Source organism: Barbus barbus (genome assembly GCF_936440315.1).
Source record: "Barbus barbus genome assembly, chromosome: 20".
Classification (NCBI taxonomy): Eukaryota; Metazoa; Chordata; class Actinopteri; order Cypriniformes; family Cyprinidae; genus Barbus; species Barbus barbus.
Genome location: NC_136748.1, coordinates 6,402,421 through 6,429,320, shown reverse-complemented (window position 1 = coordinate 6,429,320; position 26,900 = coordinate 6,402,421). Strand labels below are relative to the sequence as shown.

The window sequence follows — 26,900 nt, the reverse complement described above, 5'->3', positions numbered from 1 at the left end:
ATTGATGAGTTTTGAGAACTACAATTTTTTTTTATTTCAATAATTCTATATTAATATTCCCTAATCTTTAGTCATGATAGTCTGCTTGTTTTTGCAATAGATGATTATCGAAGGAGATCTGTTAGTGTTTGATTTTCTGTTTTATGTTGAGATTTATAGGGTTTTCTGTTATGTTGCCGTCTTGGTGAAGAGGTTAAAGACATGGACTATGTAAATGAAATATTTGAGTTAGTTTTTTATCTGTCGTGGTACCAAGTGTAGTTATACAGATCTTCTTAAATGTTTTAATTCCATTTACTCAATTCATTGATTTTCCAGAATATTTGAAGTGTTAAGATATTTCACCAAAATAATCACTGTTTTAGAGTGTGGTCTGACTCTTTTTTTTATGCTGTTATACCTCATCATTGTGGTATAACAGTTTTTTCCCTGATTCCAATCATTGATGAACATTGGTCATAGTTTGTATGTGTTTAGAAAAATTGGAGAAGTGTGTGCCGCCACATGTTTTCAGCGTAGACCACAACTCATGGCTCAATATCAAGCAGCTGTTGATTGTCTTCTGTGAGTCACACACTGCTGCCACTTCCAGGCACTGCTCCCTTTTCAAACTTCTTGTGTGTTTTGGAGAGTGGGTGTACACTTTCCCTCTATATATGTTCCGTTTTCATTTGACTGCCTTTAGCTACCTGAAGTCATTTCATTCTCAGTTTAACTCATGGAAGTCATTCTCTGTTCTTTGCTTTGTTCCATATCCAAAAGATTTGAAGTCTCGGTAAACTCATATTTTTTTCTTATTTTCAATTTCAACTGCAATACTCTAGACTATTAATAAAAAGGTATTTTCTTTATCGTATCATTTGATCAGATGGGTCATCTGATCAATGGTAGCAGCTCTCTGGACGCTGGGTTACCTCAGCCACCACACCCATTTGAAATATTATTTGGCTCAAGCAAGCAACACACCCCTGAGATACAGACACTATAGCCCAGCTGTGTTCTCCACCTTGGAGGGTGTGCCCAAATTGTTAATATGTTCCACAATTCCCCTCCTTTATCCACCAGAAAAACCCTCCCTGCCTATTTATGTAACACGCAACCTCTTAAAATGTCTTAAGTTAATCCGTGATTGGCTCTTTTTAGCTTTCATTACCTTTTCAGAAAGGTACGTTAATTGCAACGACATCAAGCATGCAGAACATTTGACGAAGTGTTTGACTTCGTCAAAGTGCACACATTAGGATTCACTTAACTGTTCATTAGAATTTTTGTCACAAACACAGATCAATAAATTGAATAAAGAAACACTCTCAGGAAATCTGTGCATTTCCTGCAATATGTTTTGCTGTTTTGAACATAGTATCTTGTCACATTTTCAGTATCTTTGGAATGTAGAAATTTTTGTCAGGTTTATAAAAAATGAGACAGCTGCCTCTGCTACCCTGATGGTCTGCTGTCAAATTGTTGCTTCAGGTAAAATATTCCCACCATGTTTTCCTGCCAATATTTTGGGCATCTCTTCAGTGGGCATGACACCTAAATTATGGCTGGAAATTATCTTTCTAAAATCTTGTCAATAACAGTAACTTAATACATATTTAAGTTAAAGTTATGAATGTAGTCAGTTACAACAGTCAACAATAGTCACAAATCATATACTGAAAAAACCAAACATTGGGATATTGAGGTTCTCTCAGGGGTGAATATGATCTCAAGGGAGAGTTAATTAGCAACCACGTCATGGTCAGCAATCGTCCTCAGTGTTTCAGGAGTTTAACAGTGCTGCAAGATCAACTAAACACTCAGTTCTGGCACCATTTGGTTATGGAATCCAAGCTGAAGTACATATATGGTACATATTGATACATATTACCATTTAGGAATCCAGTTTGTAAAGGTGGTTTGAAATAACGTGCATTGTGAAAATCAAATAAATAAACCTGAGTTGACTTGACCTATAGTCTAAAATATAGTTATGAATTGCCACTACATGAATCTTGGAATGCACGTTGAATGCTGTGGTTATATTTTTTTAACTTTAGACTATTCAAATGTTCTTCAGAAGGAGAAAAAAAAAGGTATTTTAGGGACTGTTCACTGAAAGGGTTCATTGGGGAAGCCAAAATATTTTTTTTTGTTGTTGTATTTTTCTGTGGCATCAAAAAAAACCTTTTGAAACCTTTATTTTTAAGAGCGTGGGAAAGCACCTGTTCTTCAAGGTCATGGTTGTAGCTGATCACTCAGGTCTCTGTGCTTTCCCCATATGAGATGGCACTGAAAACATTGAGCAGTTCAGTCCTGACTGTTTCTGTAGAGGGTCCAAACAAATCAACTTCACCTCAAGATTTGGTTTTAGACAGCATTTGGCTTGGAGACAGCTGTCACATCTCTACGATGTCACATCACGCAGTATGGCAAGCACCCGAGGGGAGGTCATAAAAAAACAGAGCCATGTTGAGGGTCTTACCCGGGGCACCCTTGAGCCCTGTGCCCTACCCCCGACTCCTTGACACTGACTCACTGGTTTAAACAGGAGGTACTCTCTCACTGTCCCGGAGGAAGGGTCACTCAAAACACTCATTAGTCATCGCTGTTGTCTTCATTATTTCTTTACCAAGAACCTTTAAGAGCATCACTTTTAATGATGCACCTTTATTCTTATTTAAGTAGCATTTTGCCCAAAGATTTCCACAGTAAAGATGCTCTTTATACATAAAATAATAAGTGTTCTTGTAACCTACTAAAGATTTATTGTGGAAACAGAAAATTTCTAAAAGATTATAGTCACAGAAGTCATAATTATAAGTCACAATGTGTGTAAAACTATTTTTAATATATAGTATTTTTGAGATTTTTAATGTTAAAATATGGAGTTTATTATACTTTTTTGACATCTGATAGATTGTTATAGTCAAATGTCTTTATAATTGTAAAAATGTATCGGTGTAAAATGTAAAAATACATAGTTTTCAGAGAAATGTTAAAATGTATCAAATATTATGTTTTGATGTTTTGAGGAACATTTACTTCACTGTAAAAAAAAAAAAAAAAAAGTTGAGCCAACTTAAAATTTTAAGGCAACCAGCTTCAGCAGATTTCTGAGTTCTCTCAACTTATTTTTGTAGGAGATTCTCAACTTTTTGTTGTATAAACTTAACAAGTTGAGAACTCAAAAATCTGCTGAAGCTGGTTGCCTTAAAGGAACACTCCACTTTTTTTGGAAATAGAGTTAAACAACTCCATTCAGTTGATCTCTTTTAGCTTAGCTTAGCATAGATCATTGAATCGGATTAGACCATTACCATTAGCCGTACCATGCGGTGTAATGATATTACGCAGCACCTGAAAGTAGTCCCCAGCTATATCATAACTAGTTACCTACTACTTTCAGGCGCTGCGTAATGTCATTGCGGCTGCTGTACCCATGGTACGGAAGCAGAGTTCCTTGATTATTACGCTGGAATGAGAGTATAGTTCCTAGCCATTTCGCCCTAGAAAATCACAACTTTTCATTTTTCGTCGGTCTTAATACACGATGTCACTACAGAAGAGTCAAGCTTTAAATAGGAAAATTATCTAAACTCTTTGGTCATTTTTGATGACCAAATGCTAATGGTCTAATCCGATTCAATGATCTATGCTAAGCTAAGCTAAAAGAGATCAACTGAATGGAGTTGTTTAACTCTATTTCCAAAAAAAGTGGAGTGTTCCTTTAAGGCAACCAGCTTCAGCAGATTTTTGAGGTCTCAACTTGTTGTTTTAAGTTTATACAACAAAAAGATGAGAATCTCCTTCAATGATCTATGCTAAGCTAAGCTAAAAGTGCTACCGCCAGACCCGGAGATCGGCTGACTGGATTCAAAAACGGTAAAACTCAACTGTTTAACTCTTGGGGAGTTGTAAAGTTTAAGGGAGTTGTTCCCTTAAAATTTTAAGTTGGCTCAACTTTTAATTTTTTTTACAGTGTTGTATGTCTGTCAATCATAATTTGAATCTTAATTATTTTAAATTTAGACTTTCTTTTTTCTTTTTTTTTTAATAAGTAGCCTACTCAATACCCCAGTCCTTTTTCTGCTGCAAAAAGCAACATTGATTGATTGATTGAATCATTCATTCATTGGCAGTTGCTTTCTTTCAAAACAAGTTAGAATAAAGTGCATATATTATGTTTTCAAACATTTCAAATGACTTGATGCTGAAGACAGTAGACTGCTAATGATTGACTCTTAAATTGCGTATTACTGCTTTGTTTTCAACTAGTGGTGTCAAAATAGGAGCGAAGAACTGTTTGCTTGGGTATATTTTTAACTGTTTGTCATTAAAATAAGGTATACCGTTAAAATAAGGAGCTACTTGTTGTAGTTGGTGTTCCTCATAAATGTCATGGATGGGTAAATTGATTTAAGACGCATTCAAAGCTGTAAATAGCCAACTAGTTTATGCACACTATTAATTGCTTTTGGGAAAACCCCCTTACTTGCTGAAAGAATTTTTTATTTTTATTATTCAAAATGTATTCATGCGTCTTTTATCATATTTCTGTTGACATGCCTAAAGCACAGGCTTTCATTGCTAATTATTCTATTAAACTTCATTGTTCGTTCTAATCATGTCATTGTTAAATATCTTTAGAGTGTTTGGTCCTATGCAAATACCAGTCACACAAAAAAAATTCTTCTCCATCTCCTCTTTCTTGTGTCAGCCATAATCTAACAATCCCACAAATGCCCATCAGCAAGAATGAACCATGTCTCTGGGAACGCATGGGTCATACCATAGCGCTGTACTGATGCAAGCTGATTAAATCAAGCAACACCTTGGGATGTAGATGCCCCCCCCCCCCCCCCCCCCCCCAGCCCAGGTCCATGTCGTATGATGGCGTCTGATGAAGAGCAAGAAGACACAGACGACAAGGGTAGCCATCAGCTTTGCGCTTGACATTTTGTTCCTCTTGCGTTCAAACAGATTCATACGTTTGCCCTCAGAGCTTCATCAAATAGATGCTTTTCAACAGCAGTCCCCATATTATTACTGACTGAATTATGAACCCTTTTTTCACTGAAAATTAGGTTTTCTAGCCCCAGAAGGTCGTAAAGCATTTCAAATCATCTTGAGTAGAGAACTCACTTTCTTGATGAATTTGTGAGTCATGAGCGATCTTAAATGATGTGAAGCTTATTCGTTGGATCTTTCCATTATCAGCACTTGAGGCTACATTCATTTCAAAGGTCTTTGAAATCTACTGAACCAATATTTCCAATTGACAGTAGTGCATATTGATGAGAAAGCAGCTTACAAAACAAAATTAAGCATGTATTGATATACTCTTTAGTGCAAGATAATACAATGTAAAGGCCCTAAAATACTTCAAATGAAATCAACGAACAAACTGTGTGACGTCATTCCAAACAATATCAGGCCAAAATGGAGTTAATTTGGGGGGTTCTAAATATTTTGCCAAAGCAAACTTTCCGGAAAAGTTGTCTCCGCCTTACTTTGACATGGAAATCTTCTCCAGTTCATCCAGTCTAGTTCTTCTGTTCAGTCCATCAAGGTCAGATGCAAGTAAAACATAAACACACTGCAGTAGAAATTGATGAATCTACACTGACTTGTTCATGTTTAACACTGTGTCCAAACCAGAAGTGTTGATCAAAGTTTTTCCCAACAAAAACTATTTTAGACGGGATTCTATTTAAGAAATAGTTTCTATTTCTGCGACATTGTGGCTATAACAATAGTATACAAACTATGACAATGATGATCTCAGTTACTGATTAAAAGGCTTTAATGTTAGTTTGAATATCATTTTGCATGACCTTTATAGCCGTACTGAAAGCAACAACAAGATAGTTCACCTCAGACTTGAAAATAAATTTAAAGTAACAAGAATGTTCAAACTGTCAACTCGATATGAACATACAAGTGTATTCTATGAAAAAGATTGCATCAGTCACTCAGTATATATTTGTAATCATGTTAAAGAGGTTTATTAAATTATATACTTATCCATTTCGTTGCAAGTGCATTGTGCTTGCAGAGATTACCTATCCACATGGGCTTATTATTGGCACTGAATTTTGATTGATCCTGTCGTGGTGTGGACAGACAAATTGCTTGTCGCTGGAATCTTATTGCATTGCAACTGGTTAATACACGTTGTCTGTCTGGTTTTTTAATATGCTTAAAGGCGAACCAAGTGCAAATTCATCAGTCAACACCATTGCTGAGCATTTTCTCAAAACTGCAGTGTATTAAACACAGTCTCAAGATGTGGTTTGAAGCAGGCCCTGTTTCATACCATCACAAACATGTAACTAATCCAGGGCTCGCAAAATTTCTGAATCCCTGGTAGCCCTTCGGGCAGGTACTCTTCAGTTTTTGGTAGCCCGAAAATTAATTTAACTAGCCCAAATAAAATAAAGACCATAAATGTCAATCAAAAACATTTTCAATACACAAATATCAACGAATATCAAGGAAAGAGTTTTATTTTACTATTTACAAGGTATCTGCAGAATTCTTAAAAATCTATTTAAGGCAATTTGTAAAATTATTTCTTAGACAGTTTTAAATACGTTAAATGGTATAAGGCCTTAAAAACTCTTCAATTTAGTTGTATCAAATTTAAGGACCCGTGGGAGCAATGTTCCCTCAATTTTTATTCTCGCTGAGCAAAACGTTTCTCTATTGGGTGGACATTTCAGGCACCTGAGCAAAAGCATTCTTTATACCAGACCTGTACAGCACACACACAAAGAAGTGTGTAACTTTTAACTTTAATGAGCTATTTATATTTGATTTGACCCTTGATGTAACTAAATGATGTACATTTTAGGTTACCTGAGAAAACATTTTTACTGTACTGCAGTTCAAAAGTTTGGATCAATACATTTTTTTAAAGAAGTTTCTTATGCTCATCAAGGCTGTATCTGTTTGATAAAAAATACTGAATATTATTTCACAAAACAATATTGTGAAATGTTATTGCAATTTAAAATAAATGTTTTCTATTTTAATATACTTTAAAATGTAATTAATTTCTGTGAAGCAAAGCAGTATTTTCATGCGCTGATTTTTAATCAATGTTGGAAACAGTTGTACTGCTTTTTTATTTTATTTTATTATTTTATACTGTATTTTTTGGGACCTGTGATATTTATAAAAAAAAAAAAAAAAAAAGTTAAAGAACAGTGTTTAGTCAAAATAGAGATGTTTTGTTACAATATAAACTATTCAAAAGTTTGGGGTCAGACATTTTTTTTTTCTTTCTTTATTTAAAGATACTTTTAAAAAGTTTAAAGAAAGTTAAATCAACTCTATTCAGCAAGGATGTGTTAAATGGATCAAATTGATAGTAAAGACTTCTATTGTTAGAAAATATTTCTATCTTGAATAAATGCTGTTTTTTTTTTTTTTTTACTTTTTATTAATCAAAGAATCAAAGAAAAAAGAAACACAGGTTCTAAATAAATATTAAGCAGCACAACAGTTTCAACACTGATAATAATTCAGCATATTACAATGATTTCTGAAGGATCATGGGACACTGCTGGCGTAATGATGCTGAAAATTCAGCTTTGATCACAGGAATAAATGCTATTTTAAAGTATAGGTATTAAAATAGGAAACCAATATTATAAATTGCAATAATATTTCACTATATCACTGTTTTTTCTGTATTTTTTAAATGAATACAGCCTTGATGAGCAAGAGACTCAAAGTCAAAAACCTGATAAATAATTCTTATATAATATTATCATAACAAACTATTTAAACTGATAGAATAGAATACAAACTGAAGCAAAACTTAAGCTGAGATCTGTAAGTTAAATATATAAAAAACGTGAACATATGAATTCTTCTATAGCTGTCTAAACATCATGATGAAGTACAGTTTGTACAATACTCTTGTGTGTGACTGTACATGTCTTTGTTACCGTTCTTTGCCCATCCTCCGCTATTTCCAGCACTTAATCAAGCCGCTCTTCTTTAATACATGAGGACGTTTTATTTCACATGTCATTGCGTTGTCTCTCGTGTTGAGCGCACTTCAACCATTGAAGTATTCAGTTTCTACAGCGACTCATTTGGTGCACATCGTTCTCTTTCTATGAAACCGGTTCTAACTCTGTCGTGACATCAGCTCTATAGCGGTTTGCCCGAGCATTGCTATTCTTTCTCTTTTACTGGCGGCATTCAATCAGATAGCTTCCCAACTCATTTTTGTCGGGCAGGGCAGTGATAAATTTTGGTAGCCCGACTGGAAAACACAATAGCCCCGGGACGTCGGGCTAGCGATTTTGCGAGCCCTGCAATCCCATCATCAAGGTTTCATATCATTAGCAAAACCTAATGATGTTCACTTTTAGAAGATTGTTGTCTGAGATGGTGAATTGGAACGTGGTTTGTGTAATATGAGTAACACATTATTAACACATTATTGTGTGCCAAAGGTTGATGATATGAATTACCGTTACGTGTCTGAAATTGTAAACTGAAAATTGGGATGTTCGATAAAGGCTGGAATACACTTCATGATTTTTGGAGGGGTTAACGTTGGCTACCGAATGTCAGAGCCAGTCTGCAGATTTGAGTTGACCGATTCAATAGAAAATCACATAGTGTATGATGGTCACAGACTCCATCCAGTCGGAGGATATCGAATATGTTAGATTTTTTGAGCCGATTTTGGAACACATTGTTATCATTTGTCACACATCTCCTAGCAATAAGGCACACGCTTCTGCATGAGTTTATTGTGATCGGAATGACTTCAAAGACTGAATGAAATTCAAACTTTAGTGGCTCTGGGCCAGTCTTAACATTCTGATGCAATGATGACGTTGTGTAGTTCGGTTTGAAGTCTCCTAATACGATGTCTCTGGACCAAAAGAAACTGCATGATTGTGAACGTTTGACACAAAAATGAAAACATCAACAAAAGCACTGACCCCGTATACCCCTCCATGTTTACGAACACAACACCAGAAGGTGCTGCCGTTTAGAGGTCATTTCCGTTTAATGATGTAATGTCACACAATTTACCGGTAATTTAAAAACGATGTGTGAATGGTGCTTTACCGGAAAAAAGATGGAACACCATTGCCTGTGTGAACAGCGCATTTTTGAATTTACCGGTAAAGTCGTTCCGGTAATTTTACGGCAATTTACTGGTATTACTATGAAAGGGGCTTATGATGGCCAGTTTTTTCTCTGTGACTATTACAAAGTCGGTAAGTGTATGATGCCCAGTATTTTAAGATCTGTTCAAATGTCGTGTAGTGTATTCCAGCTCTAACACTTACATTATAACACTACTCATGAAACAACTTGAAATCATGAAAACTTGAAACAATTCTTTTTAAGGTGAAAAACCAAAATAAATAACCTTAAGAAATGAATCCATATTAAAATAGATCAGATACTAGCAGAAAATTGCTAGTATTCTAGCTACACAAACTTGATTCTATGCATCATTGTGGTTCAAACCATGTCAGTTGTGTTCACAATGCAAATTGTTGGATTATGAAGACATAATTGCCAACAACACAACCAAAACTTAGTCTTATAATGTGTTACTTAATTGTGATGTATTTTGTATTTTGCCCTAATGTATCACATAAATCTTTTGGCACTCATAATTGGAATATCCAGCAATACAACTTTGTTAGATATGAGAGTGAAGTGAAATGACATACTTCCAAGTATGGTGACCCATACTCGGAATTCGTGCTCTGCATTTAACCCATCCAACGTGCACACACACAGCAGTGAACACACACACCGTGAACACACACCCGGAGCAGTGGGCAGCCATTTATGCTGCGGTGCCCAGGGAGCTGTTGGGGGTTTGGTGCCTTGCTCAAGGGCACCTCAGTTGTGGTATTGAGGGTGGAGAGAGCGCTGGACATTCACTCCCCCCACCTACAATCCCTGCCGGCCCGAGACTCGAACCCGCAACCATTGGATTATTTATCAAGGCTGAGCTCGCTGTTTCTCCCCAGACCTCAATGTGTCTCACCGAGTTATGCGTTAGCTTATCCCGCACATGTCCCCTCAAACTGGTAATGTCACATATCCAACACACACGGCTCACTCTAATGGGAGCAGAGGTTACACGGCAGGCAGCAATTATCACAAATGGATGAGTTCAAACCGACTGAAAGACATTTGATTAGAGCCCTCTGTTACCGCCACGATGCTAATGATGTACATCAGGGCCTAGCTGTAGGAAAACTGTGCTCAAACAGAACAGGAACTGAAAGTATCATCTAGATCCCTGCGGAACCTTTTGATGTGATAAGCTGAAGACTGGCAGATGTGGCCATAGCTGAAGCTAAAGCTAATGCAGCGTGAATTCTGGTTGTAGTCTTTTCCTGCCAAAATCGCACACCACCTTCAGATGAGAAGTTGCTCAGCACCAGCCGGGCTGGTCTGTCTGCTAGCTAAAGGCCTTCGGTGTTTCCCAGTGCATTGATTTGCCTCAGAGCCTTAATCCTGTATCCATGCATTGTAAGGAAGAACCAAAATAAAATTTGCTGTTGTCATTCAAAGCATATGATTACTTGACAGTTCATATTACACTTATTATTACATGGGTGGTGCTAATGCGAATATCAAAACGTGTTATAGCTATCTCCAGGACTTTTATCTGTTCTAAGCTTTGATGCATGTGCAATACTACACATCACATGAATCGGATCTGTTGCACCAGTTAACCACTAAGCTAGAAGGATAGTCAATATAATTCCTATTTTATGATACAAAAACATATGAGACATTCAGTATTTACATTTATTTTACCTATTATTTATCTTTAAAAAAAAGTGCCTTCTGATGTTGATGTCTGTTCATCAGCCAAGCAGACACAGTCGTTGCCCAATCCTGATAATCTCAAAATAGCAAATGCAAACCAATTAATAGGTTTAGCATTAGCATGCACACTCCTGTTTTGTAAAAGCTTGCCAACCGCATATTTGATTGTCTATACGGTGTATAATACAATCATTTTATATATATATTTCTTTATTCTTCTTTTAGGACACAGCACTGGATCCAGGAGAAGATGTGGCACTTCTATCCGTTAGTTTTGAAGATGCTGAAGCCACACAAGTCTTTCCAAAACTCTACCTGTCTCCCAGCATTGAGCAGTGAGTGCCTTCACCCTATTCCATTCAAGGAATTCATTTTCCCAGGTCATACGGAATTGGGATGTTAAAGAACCTCAGGAGATTGGGGCAGGATATATTAAAGGACTAGTCTCTTTTTTAATTGCCAGTAAAAAGATGAAATGCTTCTAACTATCTCTAGTCGATTGCCGGGGCTATTTCAGGGGTGGATATTCTCATTCTAAAATTTATTTACCTAAAAAGTTCAGCAAATTTTCACTGACAGGACAGACTTTGAATTTTAAATTCTTATATTTGCTAATAATAATTTAATTCAATTAATTTAGTAAAAATGGCTTTCCAGGTCTTTGTACAGTTATTTAAGAGATTGAAGCACGCTACTTATGACACACCTTATCCAACTGCCAACTTGAATTAATGACAGCACTTCCTCTTCTGCTGTTTACTTCCTGAAATACTGGAGGAATTGAGAATTAGTCAGTAAAAGAAAAGGGATATATTTACGCAAGGACAAGAGCCGTTATTAAAGGGTTCGGTTATTGATGCGACTTGCAGAACATGACATTACTGACTGTTAGTGTACAAAACAAAATTATTCCCACCCGTTCAATGGTTGTGCATTACAACCTGGAATTAATTTGATCTTGTGCACCATGGAACATGTTCATAAATAGTGGTACTCATCCACTCCTGCTTTATTCATTTCACGTGACCTTGCTACGGTTGTTAAGTGACTAACAGATGATCAACACATTGTCAGTACAAGACCGAGAATTATTTCTTCCATTCTCGTCGCTGCATGGAGAGAGCGCAGCAGTGAACAACCACTTTTTTTTTTAACAGCCTTGGTTTAGATTTTGTCCATTTCACCCTTAGAGCTCATAGTACATCTGCAATGAGAAGTTTATGCATTCTAACCCACAATCAATGTTTTTATTGGGAAAATAAATGGCATTAACTTCTTGAACCCTGTTAATGGTTTCTTTTTAAACCAGATCTGTATGAACTTCACCAATGAATTCTGATCGATAATTTAGCTAAATTTAATTTTATGTTATACAATTTGGAGGTATAAAGTTGTAACCTACTTTGTCAGCCATGAAATTTGCAAAAATGTCTGTAGTTAGCCTGACATTTCCCTCTGCCCTGTGCAGTATCTAGAACACAAGGCCACTTCTCAGAAGAAATGAAGGGAACTTCAGTGTGACTTCACAACAGATAGATCTCAGTGGGCAAGGTCTACTAATGCCAGCCTCTGGGTGCCTGATGATTTTTTATTTTTTTTGTCTTTCACTCTCTGTGCTGTCCTCCATCCACTCCAATCAGCGTAGCGGGAGGGAAGGAGGAGGAGGAGCAAGCCCGTTTGTTTGCTCTGCAGCCATGTCAGCTTCTATCTGTCATGGCCACACTCTCTCCACCCCGTTATGTTATGGGAGTTTGGATAATACAGGACCACACAGGGTTGACCTTGCCTCCACGCATGCACGGTATCAGCTCAGACCAGGGTGACTTAGGAGAAGGGACAGCGGGGTGGGAGTTTATGTGTGTCTGTGGGTGTGTGTTTTTTTTTTGTTGTTGTTTTTTTTACAAAGGAAGAGCCAGGGGGACAAAGCAATGCTGGAAATGTAGAAACGGGGCTCCTGAGGACATACCTGAAAAATAATGAATACTAAAACAGTGGCACAGTGTTTTTGAATCCCACTTCTGTCTGCGATTTGAACTTTTTGCACAGATATTAATGCTCATACAATACACACATTGTAAACAGATTTTATTTTCGTGAGTGGGTGGATGTTTATACCTGATTTGAGTTGAATTTGTATTGGACATTTCTTGTGCTGATGGTGTGTGTGTGTGTGTGTGTGTGCACGTTTCTGTTCTGTTGTTTTACCTTTTGGCGCTGGGGTTCATGTTCTGTGGTCTCAACTTCAGCACAGTCTACAGTGTTGCTATAGGTACTAAAGGGATGCTCTAGTTCCAAACCTGTATGCATTTCTTTCTACTGTGAAACAAAAAAGAAGATATTTTGAAGAACATTCCAAACCAAGCAACGTTGGAAGCCCATTGACTTGTTCATGCTTCCTTTTGTAAAATGAAAGCAACACATGCACTTTATTTCAAGTCTTCTGAAGCCATATGATAGCTTGATTTAGTGTTTTTGAGAAACTGATTGAAATTTAAGCTTTATTCAATTACTTTTCTTATTGGCATTTTTGTTATTTAAAATACGCTATGTGAAGACCTTCTGCAGCAAGTTTGACATCATATATGTAGATCTTCCAACCCGATCTCACTGGAAAATTTAACAATTTGGTGGCAATTTCATGTGAATTCACACTGTATGAAAAAAAAAAAAAAAAGTAAGCATTAATGTCCATCCCTAACCTCACACCTTTATCACCGGGGCTTAAGCAGATCATATGAAAATGTATGGTTGTTTGAATTCATATGAATTAGCCACCAAAATAGTAAAAAATTGCTACGAAATTGTATTGGATATGCATTAGTTTTCATGTGACATGAACAATTAAAATGTGACAAGTTTAACTGTCTTTGAGAAATTTCCAGGAATTAACCATATTTGAGGTATCCTCACACACAGCTATCACACAGTATGTCTTCAAAATAGCATCAATGTAATACACAAGTCACACCGGTAACTTTGCTCAGTGGTCCTATTTTGGACCATGATGGATTGGGCCAGGACATTTCTCCTTTTGTGTTCCACACTGTAAAACCGAACAATGAATGAATTAAATTAAATTCAGAAAGTTAGTTTCACTCAACTAATAATGAAAGTTCATTGGACTTAATTGAAATAAGTTCTGTAAACTCAAAATGATTGAGTTTTCTAGTTCCCAGCATGCTTTGCATCAGACAACAAGGAAAATAAATGATGAAATTAAGTGTTATTTTGTGTGTTTTTGCGCAAGATTAACACAAGGAGACAGAAGTTAGTACTTAAATGTTGTGTTATGTTAGAATTTATATAGGTTCCTGTTATGTTGGTTTTGTAGTGTTACCACTTGTGGTGGATAAATAGAGCTTAGGTTTAGGATGGACAGCAAAATGTTAAGACTACATATACTGCATGTTGTTTGACTATTTACATGAAAGTGTATAGTGAGAGTCTTTTTGTTAACTTCATCAGCACGTGTTGGTGTGCCTTTACTTTTCAGCATTGAGATATGAATGAAAAGAGAAAGGTCGGGATGAATGTGATGTTTATGGAAGCAAGTTGTATATAATTGTCATTGTGAAGAGTGGGGTGGGACCATGGAAGCGAGGCTTGGCTTGGCTCCCATGGCTCTCAGCCCCACCCCGCTTTGTTTACTCAAATGTTTGGAGTATTCTTAACTTATCAGGTTTTACAGTGCATAGAAGAAGTCATTTACAGGTTTGGAATGACATACGAGTGAGTAAATGATAATGACAAAATTTTCATTTTGGTTGAACAAACCCAGCACATGTGAGGAATCTCCTGCTTCAGCTCTCATGCAGGCTGCCACAGAATGCATCCCCTCCAGGCAGCCAGTCATGCGGCCGTCCCTGCGGCCCCGTCACAGAACCAGAGAGAGAGTGAGTGGGACTTGAAAGAGAAGTGCAAGAGAGAGGTCGCTCTCAGCCTGCCTGAGCTGAGTGAAATAAAACCCTCCCAGGAATCCTTCTCTCTATCTCGGTCTCTGTCTCTCTTTCTCTGAATCCACACATCCAGGTTTACCCGGCGTATCGCTCTTGCCGTGATGGCCACTCTCTACTCCCACACAGCAGGCTGTGTTATTATGACTGTGAAGTGCTCACTGAGTTTGACAGTGGACTTCACATCTCCTTCAACATGTGATGGTGCGAGATCGACTCCTACACATTCTATAGTTTGACAGCACTGTGAACACTTTCTCCCCCTTTTCCACTCTTTTTTCTGTTCTTGATTGCATTTCTGTTTGTTTAGAAGACTGCTATTTGTTGGTTGTGCTTTGTATTATTGTGCAGATTGTTTTCTCATTTGTCTCTGGTTGTTGTTTATTCTGTTCTTGAGTTGGTAAAACAGTGTGGGTCTATTTCCAAGCCCAGTAACATTCTGAAAAGCACAAAAGAAACTTTTGAAAAGAAATTCAGCAGCCATTACTCTTTCAGAAATCATTAATAATTATAATAATTAATAAGAAGAATTATCAATTATTATTGGTACGCAGTTATTAATACGTTTTTATTACTATCAATGATGAAAACAATGTTGGCACTTAATATTTTTGTGGAAATCCGGGTAGACTTTTTTTAGAAAATTCAAAATAACAGCATTTATTTGAAATATAAATCTTTTGTAACGTTATACATGTCTTTACTGTCTATTTTGATCAATTGTTAGTCCTTGCTGAGTAAAAGTATTGATTTATTTAAAAAAACTCTTTTGAATGGTAGTGTAAAAAAATATTAAACTGCTTTCAATACTGATAATAAGAAGAAATGTTCCCTGAGCACCATGAGTCATGCTTTGCCATCACAGGAACAAAGTACTTTTTAAATATATTACAATTTAAAACAGGTCTTTTAATATTTTGGTCATATTTTTTTTTTATATAGTAACAGTTTAAAAACAAGTCTTTTGATATTGTGAATTTTCATTTTTCTCTTTTTTTTGTGCTTCATGCCTTAAAGCAAAATAGGGCAAATTCGGTCCATCGCTGCCTTAAAGCAACTTTTACTTTATCCATAACAATATTCAAGATGTATTATATATAATGCCATTCTCATTTTTGTCTGTTGGCTTCTGTGAATCCCTGTAATATCTGTTCAAGCAAGTCAGAACAGAATATTCTTAGACAACTTCAGTTCAACGTTGTAATTCCATAATCTTTCCTAAAAATATCGCCTGCTGAGATTTTTCTTGGTTGCTTCAAATAGCAAATTCCAAAAAATTGTTCCAACAGACAAATTCTCATCTACTTTGAGGTGCTTATGGCTGCTGGCGTTATGCCTGCACACAACCTCAAGATGCTGGAGCAAAGCATAACATTAGTGCTGTTTGCTAAGGTACATAGGATCTCACAACCTTCGTATTAAACATTGACGCATAACTAAGAATATCTAGGGAACAACTGGTAGGGGCATTCACTAACAACCTAGCAACCACACGAACGCCTTAGCACCACGCCAACAGTGTTTGCACAGGCAAGCATCACACACATCAGAATCAAGCTGTATCTCCATGGAGATGCTGCTCTATTGTCATTGTAGCACAGCGACAACATTTTGTTATGACCGAGCCCGATGGAGAATTGACAGCTGAATAGCGTTTGACTGGCGTTCCTCTTAATTTCCTGTTTCCGCAGTTAATAAATAACACGTCTGTACATTAACATCTTTAAACAGTCCATGAATATACTTCAGGAGCTTGATGGACGTGAATGACATTTCCATGCTTGTATATTGCCAAAGACTGTTTCAGCAAAAGGTAATCTTACTGTCAGTCAAGGGCATTGTTGATCTAAACCCAACTGACAGAGGATTCTAGATGCTATTCTTCATAGATTCAGAGACTTGCAGAATATCTGAAATGTTTCTTTTTTCCCCTCTTTTTTTGACTATTTTGTAATCTTCCTTCATATTCTATTCAGAGATCCCTCTTATTTGTTCAGCTGTTTATAAAAAGACTGTCCAAGCAAAAATAAGCATCTAACAACCAAACCTCCAACATAAGAGCCGTCAATGGAGGTTCTCTATTTTCATCATATTTTTCATGAACCTATCACATCATCTCATCTTCCATTGATCTGGCAAGCTCCACTGTTCTCTGAGAATCCTGTCTATTTGTGGGGTTTTTCTCTCTTCCCTTCTGTTGTATAGCAGAACACTCATCTGTTCATGTGTAAAGCAGGGGGAGAATGTATGGTGCAGATTTCTAAGCACAGATGCACTAAGCACAAGCAAAGTCCAATTCTGGGCAGAAAGAAGGAAAAAAAACTTTCCTTGATTGCATTGTAAGTCGTTATGTATAAAAGCATAGTCCAAGATTTAGTCCACGACCATTCTACTCATTTCAATTACAAGATCTTGAAAAAATTATAAAACTTTGAATGTAAAACATGATTGAATTTATAGGTTACACTTATTTTAAGGTGTCCCTGTTAGTTTTACATTTAAGTACTGATTGATATTAATTAACTGCATGTACTTACTATATGGTTAGGATTAGGGTTTGTCTTACTTGCACGTAATTGTGCATAATTTATTGTTATTATAATAGTAAGTACATGTAACAAGGGCACCTTAAAATAAAGTGTTACCAAATTCTGTTTCTTATATATCATTTATGCATATGCCTTTGATGTTTAATGCTTGGGAGGGAGAAAAAAAAAACAGCCAGCAAGTTCCCAGCAAACAAAGCACCTCTTGAATTTGTTTGAGAAAATGCAGCTGTAATAGTCTTCAAAGGACTACTTTTAAGAAGCTAAAATATAGGAGAGTTTTCATTTATTAAACATTTTTGTCACAATAATATCCATTTGGTTTTCCACAGTTTGAATAGTATAATAAAATGTGAAAAATAGTAGTTATAAAGAATGAGGAGATTATGTATTGTATAATTATCAGAAATACAGGTTCTGCACACTAAAGCACTTCAGACTTCCCAAACCGAACACAGAGGACTGTTTAGGCAGTGATGCCCGAAAATCAGCTGCTCAATGCTTTCACCAAATGTTGACTTCCAGAAACACTTTTAGCAATTCACTGATTTTGCTATATGGGATACAGGAACTGTCCATAACATTATTCCTTTTAAGGCATGTAGGGCTGAATTAAAATGTTATTTATATTCTTTTATTTCTTCCTCTTTCTCTCTTAGTGCACTTGGAGGATCTTCGGCATTACATATCCCAGCATTCCCCAGTGGTGGCTGCCTCATTGACTATGTGCCTCAAGTGTGCCAATTACTCACAAACAAGGTAAAGAATAGACTATCAGTGAAGTGATTTGTACGGATGGTACAGTTGATTCGTTTGTATGAATGTGTTTTTATTTGTTTATGTGCATTTCTGATCAGTTTAGACAAGGCCTTATGACAAGCGGAAATAAGATGGAGAAAATGTGACTGTCACTAGCCTGAGGAGTGACTGACATTCCTTTCCCCTGACATCTCTACTTCAGTTCAGCCCCACTCCTCATATCCACACAGACAGCATGAATAATCAACCCTTCCAATCTTCCACTTCATGCCCCACCAGTGGCCACCAGCTCCTCAGGACACCTGAACTAGGGTCACATATTAGTCTACTTAAAAATGACAAAATTGACAACATAGAACTTTTCTTGCCCCAGTTTTAAGTTTATATTAGAGAAATCAGATGCATGTAGATGGGTGTTTCAGAGCGCTTGACTCAGACAGAGAGGTTTTAGGAGTCATTAAACATCATCACACCAAACAGCTAAACTAATCTACTCATTATTTTGCTTTCACAGCCTAGTTGTTTAGAATCACACTCTTGCAAACTATTCTTACTGAAAGTGTTGTTGGAAACACATATTCCATCACGTGGTACTTTTATAAGCCTACATTTGGCTTTTTACTTTTGCAGACTGTATTTAGGCTTCAAAATTAAAAAAAAAGTGAATCATATGTAAGCCTCGTTAATAATCCCATTGGGTTCCTGTTGAGCGTAGCACGGTGATGGATTGGCCTACAAAAAAAATGCCATCACAGCAGCCCTCCATTATTTACTGATCATTTTCAGCTCTCAGATCAGATATGGTGCCGGTTTCATGACCCACATCATGTTTGTGAAAATGACACTATTATGACAGATAACATCTGTGTCAGTAAAACTAGTTATTTTCTATTCCAGAACGAGCACACAGACACCGAAAGCTGGACTCTGAACTTTTGTGATAAAGCATGTTCTGTGTTCACTGATCTCACCTGTCAGCATCTCCCACGCTCCTTGTGTGGGTGTAGAGTTCACTGATCCAAAGTTCCTGACACACCTCCTCTAAACAAACAAGGCTTAGAGAAACGAAAAGAACAAGTGTGTGACTTGCATTGAGCAGCATAATGTTTAAAATCACGCTGAATCATGAAACCGAGATCAGCATTGATTCTTACATCACACATAATTCACACCAACATCAGAGCTGCTCTCCTCTTGATCTCACCTGTGAAAAACATATCATTCACTAATCTGATCTAATAGACCAGTGCTGGAAAGACAGGGAACATTTTCTTTTATCCGTTTCAAAATTTGCACACAGAAGATGCTAATTTGATTTCCAGCTCTTGTTGTTTAATGTGTACAGCACTCGTCATGTCTCTTCCTATCATTTTTTTTGTGTGTACTGTTTTGGCAAATCTTTCAAATAATTTAGCTAATAACAATGTTCTTTGACAAAAAGTTTTTGAAAAAATAATCATCATGATGCTGATTAACACAGATGGTAGTTAAATTGTTTTAATGAAAGCATACTGTTTGTGTGAAAATATTTGTTAAATGTTGATACGTTTAAATTTATGAATGAAATGTTTTGTTCAATTTTGCACCAACTAAATTGATATTGCCAAAATATGTTAAATTGAATATAAGTTCAAGTAAAAAGTTAAATTGAATAACATTAATAAATGTGACATTAATTAGTTCAATTTAATGGATAATATAGTCCGAAAACTAAAATATAAAAAATAACTGATGTAAATAATGACAAGTCACCTCTCTTTCTACAAATAATTCCATATCTATACTGTTGTCATTGAAGACTTCAAAAATTAGTACAGCGGATTCCAAGAGGCTATAACTTCAGCATTACGTGGTTTCAGTCAAACTGTAAGAGTCTTAACTTCTGCTGATTTAATTAATGCAATCAATTTTCCTCCAGAATGTTTTGTGGTGACAAACAGAATACTGGCATTAAACTACAGTTAGGGCACTGCAGTCTGCCAGAACATAATTTGCTAAATTCAGGGTTATTTATGTACATCTAAGAGGTCAGAGAGTGTAGGTCACCATCAAGCAGTTCGGGACCTGAGGGTCTTTCACCTGCATCCAGTGGAGGTCAGAGCTATGGCTCTCTCTGACTGCCACAAGCTATCCATCTGCCATGCAGAGAAACAAACACTGGGAAGCACAGGCTTCCAAGCTAACTTTTTTCTTGCTATTAATGTACTATAGAGCCCTAGATATGAGCTCTATACATCACCACACTTTTACACAGAGAGCATTGTGTAAGTGATATATATATATTTTTTTTTTATCAATTCCAGTAGAAAGTGAATTTCCTGTCATAAGACAACACAGTTTGAGCCGTGATGCTTATGCAGGCAGTGTGAGTTTGAATTTTGCTTGTGTCACTTGCCCAGGCAATCAGCCAAATGATTTCTTCAGACAATGTCAGGTCAAATACTGATTATTTCAAAACACCTTCACAGTAATAAACAGGAAAATAACAATAATTTTAGGGGCTGTTTGTTCACACAGAGCATGTTTTTACATTCCACTGTTTTTTTCCATTGATTAAAAACACTGCATGCACGTGTTTGACAGTTGTGCTTGCTTCTTGCATCTTCAGCATTTCACGTGTGATGAGATAAAGTTCAAATTTAAAAAAAAAAAAACATCTAGACGCTTTGTTTTTTAATCCACTGCCCACATTATACATTTTCAAAGCAAAAACATGTTTTGTGTGAATGACCCCTTAATGTTGTAAAATCGATCCTTTAAAAAAAAAATCAATTTCAGTTGTAAAGCCACTCTACAGAAGATAATAGTGTCTTTATTCAGCTCAAGTCAGTTCAATGTTAATTCAGTTCAGTTCAATAACAGTGTTGGTTTTGCAAGGTTAGTGTCATAATCCATCTCAATTCTGGTGATTGTGAAGAATTGCTTCTGGTATGCAGGGACTTTATTCTTTCAGCCACATTCATTTGGTTGTTTTTCCACCAATAAACTTTCATTTCATTCTTTTTTTTTTAACACAGGTTCAGTATGTCATTCAAGGATATCACAAGAGGAGAGAATACATTGCTGCTTTTCTCAGTCACTTTGGAATGTGAGTCTGTTTTTCCCCTTAAATACTGCTTAATTTAGAGTAAACCATATTCATTTAACAGCTTAAGAATGAGAAAAACACAAGCAATTTATCACAAAAGGAGCCTAATAAATGAACAATGTTATTACTAACTTCAGCAGTGAACTAGAATTGTACGAATTCAGATTCTTTGCCAGATTTTTCTGTATAAACGTTTAACCCAATGGAAAGCTGAAAACACTTGAGGCATATAAACCTCCAAATCGAGACAACGAATAAATAAAACTGGTCTTGCAAGCCCATACCTGTAGTGGTAACCAGTATAGCTGCTCACCACGCCCCTGTGATCATGAGAAATTAGTTACCAACATTAATGCCTTTTTTTAATTACTTAGGATAATTCTGCTTCTAATCTCATAAACAAGTACAAACAGCAACTTTATAATGGGCTGTAATACACAAGGCACCAAGATGTCTCCAGTTTATTAACACGCCTTAATACGTCGTCAGACAAGGCACAAACTAGCACATTGATTTATTAAATGTGAAGTAGTATTAATGAAGACTATTATGGGAAACTTGTTTTTTTGGGGGGGGGTTAGTATAGGACAACACATTATTCATATCTCTTGCATCACCAAGAATACGTGGTTATTCAGTTTGGTTCTCTTTACAATTACCTTTTTTAATATCTCTGATAATGACCCAGAAGATACCATGGCCCTAAAAAAGTATTTGGGCTCTTAAAAATCTATGTCATTGCATTGGATGAAAAAATAATTACGATTGCAATTGTAGCTTAAGTGTCCACTTTTTGGGGCTCTGTGTATTATATTCTTTTATCAGTTGTTTTGAAGTCACATTTTAGGTCTTCACTGAACTGCAGTTTAATAGTGCAGATATTGACAATCAGGCCAATATTACTGGGAAGATGCCAAGATGTCTTTATCTTATATTTTATACAACGATATTGTCAAGAATGAATATTACTCTGTTTTGACTACACAGGGGTGTGGTAGAGTACGATGCTGTCGGGTTTACCAAGCTCACTCTTCTGCTCATGTGGAAAGACTTCTGCTTCCTGGTCCATGGTGAGATACACAAACATGGTCCTTTTATGCAACCCAGAGTCATTGGAAATACTTGACTCAGGCAACATTTCTGCAAAAAACTGAAATTCCTTGCTCTGGGTACATTTTGCTGTACTTTTCCGGTATCACACACACACACATATATATATATATATATATATATATATATATATATATATATATATAAAATGTATTTTTTTTTTTTTTCCATGCCATTTTAGTTTCCAGAAGTCTTTGAGCAATTTTTTGTTTTGTTTTTTGCAGTGCTGTAGCCATATGTCCAGTAAGCCTAAGTTGCCTTTATATATTGTGAAAATATGAACTTCTGTCACTGGTTCGTGGTGGTATCTTTCATGCTTCACCATTTTTGTTCTGGAGGATCTGTATTTGAGCTGTTCTCACTGCTGTCTTCTTGTAGTGGACCTGCCTTTATACTTCCCTCGAGATCAACCCACCCACACGTTTCAGTCTATCTATCACTTCACCAGCAGTGGGCAGCTCTACTCTCAGGTGCAGAAATCTTACCCCTACAGTCCACGCTGGGACGGCAACGAGATGGCCAAGCGAGCCAAGTAAGAACAAATCAATTATGAATCCTCCCAACAAAGAGCAACCGATAGTTTACTCCCTGTGAAATGGTATAGCTCTCGTGTGGTTCCACTTCATGTGAGTTTTCTGGAGTCTACTGGAATGTGTTGCGCTCACCTTTGGACTTTTTTCTCCCAGCCACACCTCATAGCTGGAGAGCACTCTTTGTGCTGAGTGTGATAAGTGTTAGTGATAATACATTTCTTCTGTTTGTGTTCGGCCCGTATCTTGTCTATGCTTGGATACGTTTTCTTTTGGCTTTCTGGCTTGGCTTTAATCAAGCAGTGATTTAAAAATGTAGATTCCCTAATTAACTTTCCCAGCTTGTATGGACAACTTATTGGTTGTAGTTTGTATTTCCCATCTTTTTGAACGTATATAAGTGTTGTTGCCATACAAAATAATACAAATGTAAGAGGCGTAATCTAATGATTCTTTATACCCATTTTTGATCCAACAGCAAAAATTGTCATTAAAAATGTGAAGTAATTAAATGAAGTAGTCTTGCAATTTCACATTTTCTAGTAATTAGTCAAGGAAACATTCAGGGTGATTTCACATGTAAGTTTCTACATGACACTACTGTTGTCGTGTCTCTTTATCTTTCTTTTCTGTTTGGCTCACTTTCGTTTTCTCTCTCCCACAGGGCTTACTTCAAAAGCTTTATTCCTCAGTTCCAGGAGGGGGCTTTTGCCAACGGAAAACTGTAGATTTTCTGTGTGAATGAGGTGCTCTCTGATTTGAATGATGGGTCTATGAACACGATGTACAGGAGACAGTCAAGCAGGAGTCATTTGGTACATTTACAAGAACTGTGTGTATTATTTTTATAATTTATATGCTATTTGTGTTTTCTCATGTTCTTTATTAATAGATTGCATCAATAAATCAAGTTACTTTGCTGCTTTACTCGTTTTCTGGTTTTTGTTATTCTGATGTGTTTTAATATTAGTTTTACTTTTAAGTTGTTTACATTTTTATTCATCCACAGATTAATTTGTTTTGTACCTGTTTACATGAGGCAAATCTATGAGCTATATCAGTGTGTTATTTTGGTAACACCATTTATTAACATTAGTTATCTAAATTTAATAAATACTGTAATAAGTGTATTGCTGCTCATGCATCGCATTGTTAGTTGTTGTTAATTAATCCATTGACTAATGTTAACTAATATGGATAGGAACTCATATGTGACCCTGGACCACAAAACCAGTCTTAGGTCGCTGGGGTATATTTTTAGCAATAGCCAAAAATACATTGTATGGGTCAAAATTATCAATTTTTCTTTTATGCCAAAAATCATTAGGATATTAAGTAAAGATCATGTTCCATTAATATATTTGGTAAATTTCTTACCGTAAATACATCAAAACTTCATTTTTGATTAGTAATATGCATTGCTAAGAACTTGATTTGGACAAATTTAAAGGTGATTTTCTCAATATTTTGATTTTTTTGCACCCTCAGATTCCAGATTTTCAAATCGTTGTATCTCGGCCAAATATTGTCCGATCATAACAAACCATACATCAGTGGAAAGCTTATTTATGCAGCTTTCAGGTGATGTATAAATCTCAATTTTGAAAAATTGACACTTAAGACTGGTTTTGTGGTCCAGGGTCACATTTTAGGAACTAAGGCCGTGCTCGGATGAATGTGAATATCTTGGATTTGACTGGAGTGACTGTCACGCATAACTCCCCTATAGTTATTAGTATTTTGTAAAAAATGTGGGTTACCATTTATTACCAAGATAAGACAAGGCCTAAATGCTATATCTGTTTAATCTTGCATTTTCACTATTGAATTTTCATTTTGACTGTGTCAGGAGAAACCGTGAAATCTAAAAATCTAGTCATCAACTAAACAGATTAACTCATTTGAGGCTTCAAATTCAGTTTAATACTTTGGGTCAGGGTTTATTCAAATAAATGAAAAATGGTAATAATGATCCTTGCCCTAGCAAACACTAAGTGTGAGTTCATCAGTGCTTAACTTTAAGAGAGAAAAGAGTTCAGCGCAAAACTTCATGTTGATTCAATATTGAGTTGCATCACACAGCTATTCATATATGCCTAGTTTGTAAATATGTATGAAGTAAGTCATCAAAGAAGGTCTTTTTTTTCAATTAGATTCCACAAAACTGGAAAAAGCATCTAAATTATGAGCATTTATTTCTAAAATGGCTCATTTTAGTCTTGTTTGTTTAATCTTGTAATTTGCCAAGGAGAATGGAGTTGCACTGCATTTGAGAAATTTAGTTCCAGTATGTATGAGTGAGTGAGTGTCTGCATGTGTTGTTTTCTTGTGGTGAAAAAGTGTCTTGGTGTGTCGTCTCTGTCAACCCTGAACGCTTTTAAGCTTTTAACAGGGTTTCAAACATGAAACAGAGCAAACCATATGTGTGTGAGTGTGTTTGTTAAGGGAGTGTAGACATGAACGGGGTGTGTGGGAGAGAACCTACAGCTGAGGGAGGGAGAGAATGTGAGAGCGAGAGCTCACTTGTTTTCATCATTAAGCGCAGGGGTCATTGTCAGGGGTCTTTATTGGCCTGGGGGTCTGCCCTATGCTATATTTATTGTTGGTAATGTAGGAGCTGTCATGTCTAATTGGGAACCACGGGATGAATACATTTAGGGCATTTAATAGAATCAAGTCTCTTAATAAAAGAATTAATAACAAGATTATTTTTGTCTGTTTTCTCTTCCGTCCACGCTTGGCACTGTAACCTTTTCCGACCTGCTGCTAAACTGACCCCATCAGACTGTGTGGACCGGTGTTTAGAGAGGTGAAGGAAAGGTTGATGGCCCCTTTAAGCCGAAACAGCATTCAGATTTGTTTCTTTTTTTCAGCACCCACTCGATCAGCTCTAGTGGTGCATTAACAGTAAAGTGCAGTACATTATGGATTGGGGGGGAAACAAAGCGCTTCCTCCAGTTTATTTCATGCACATGCCAGCAACTTGTATATCAAAGTCAACTTTTAATTTCAGAAGTTTATATCGAAGCGTCATAATAGGGATGTAGAGGAATAAACAGCTGTAAATGAGGTGTAGTGTGAACCTGTTTTCAAAGACCTTGTTTTCTTGCTCTCCACTTTTAGTGCCGGGGTCTTGTCTGCCAACTTTGTTGCTAATTCCCCAAATCCAGTAATCCTGCCTTATTTAAACCATCTTGATGGCAGCAGGCCACAGAAAATAAAAAGCTTGGCAGTCTAAATGATGCTCGGATTCATCAATTGCAACGGTATTGTCATTCCAAGCGGGTAAGTTAACCTTTGAAGGAATTGCTGCCGACAGTTTCAGTTGTTTAAGTACGGGCTATTTTAAAATGACTTTGAACCATCTGGTAATCTGAGTGTGCACATATTTCTGAACAGGTTTAGAGAAGTCCCAGCCACAATCACATTTCATGTTTCAACGTGAAAACAAGTTACCGTTTTTCTCAGTATCCTAACAGTGAGAGATAAACAGCAATGAAACAGAAAATATGGTTGTATTTAAACTGCCGATGGGAGAACCATAAAGAAATTAAGTTAACTTTAATGCATTAACTAAAAATGAGTAATCATTTGTTACAGTATTTATTCATCTATATACATATATAATACACATAAAAATACAACTGTCTATTGTTAGTTGATGTTAGCTCAGGTCCATTAAATAATATTAACACATACAATCATTGATTGTATTAATGTACTGGTACATTTTTAAATTAACATTCACAAAGATTAATAAATGCTATGGAAGTAATTTTCATCGTTAGTTATTGTTAACTGTTTAAATTAATGTTTTTTTTTAAGCTGTACCAATAGAAAAACTATTGCATTGATTATGCACACCATTATTTCATAGTCAAAAATCATTTAGATTCATTAACCAACCTCTGTATTTAAAAATGGGTCACTGGGTGTTTATTAGGATACTTTGGGGCTTATGCAAGTGGAGTTTTTGTGACAACTTCCCCATGTGACATCTAACCCCGGTGTCCTCTATGTGCTAACATTTCTAGATCGAATCATAATCTCCAGCAGTGGATGTGACGGCCTTTACTGTGACTTTACTCTGTCCTTT

General features: G+C 36.3%; 1 protein-coding gene across 1 annotated transcript in view; it reads left to right on the top strand.

The window, feature by feature from the left end:
* LOC306886578 (BRISC and BRCA1-A complex member 2) overlaps positions 1–23,730 on the top strand; it is a 90,859-nt gene extending 67,129 nt beyond the window's left edge. The window contains exons 7-12 of the mRNA XM_079443788.1: positions 11,044–11,153; positions 17,977–18,076; positions 21,094–21,164; positions 22,152–22,234; positions 22,653–22,806; positions 23,469–23,730. Coding sequence (XP_079299914.1) covers positions 11,044–11,153; positions 17,977–18,076; positions 21,094–21,164; positions 22,152–22,234; positions 22,653–22,806; positions 23,469–23,532 — 582 coding nt within the window. The 3' untranslated portion in view covers positions 23,533–23,730. The remainder of the gene's footprint in view (positions 1–11,043; positions 11,154–17,976; positions 18,077–21,093; positions 21,165–22,151; positions 22,235–22,652; positions 22,807–23,468) is intronic.
* The last annotated feature ends 3,170 nt before the right edge of the window (positions 23,731–26,900 follow it).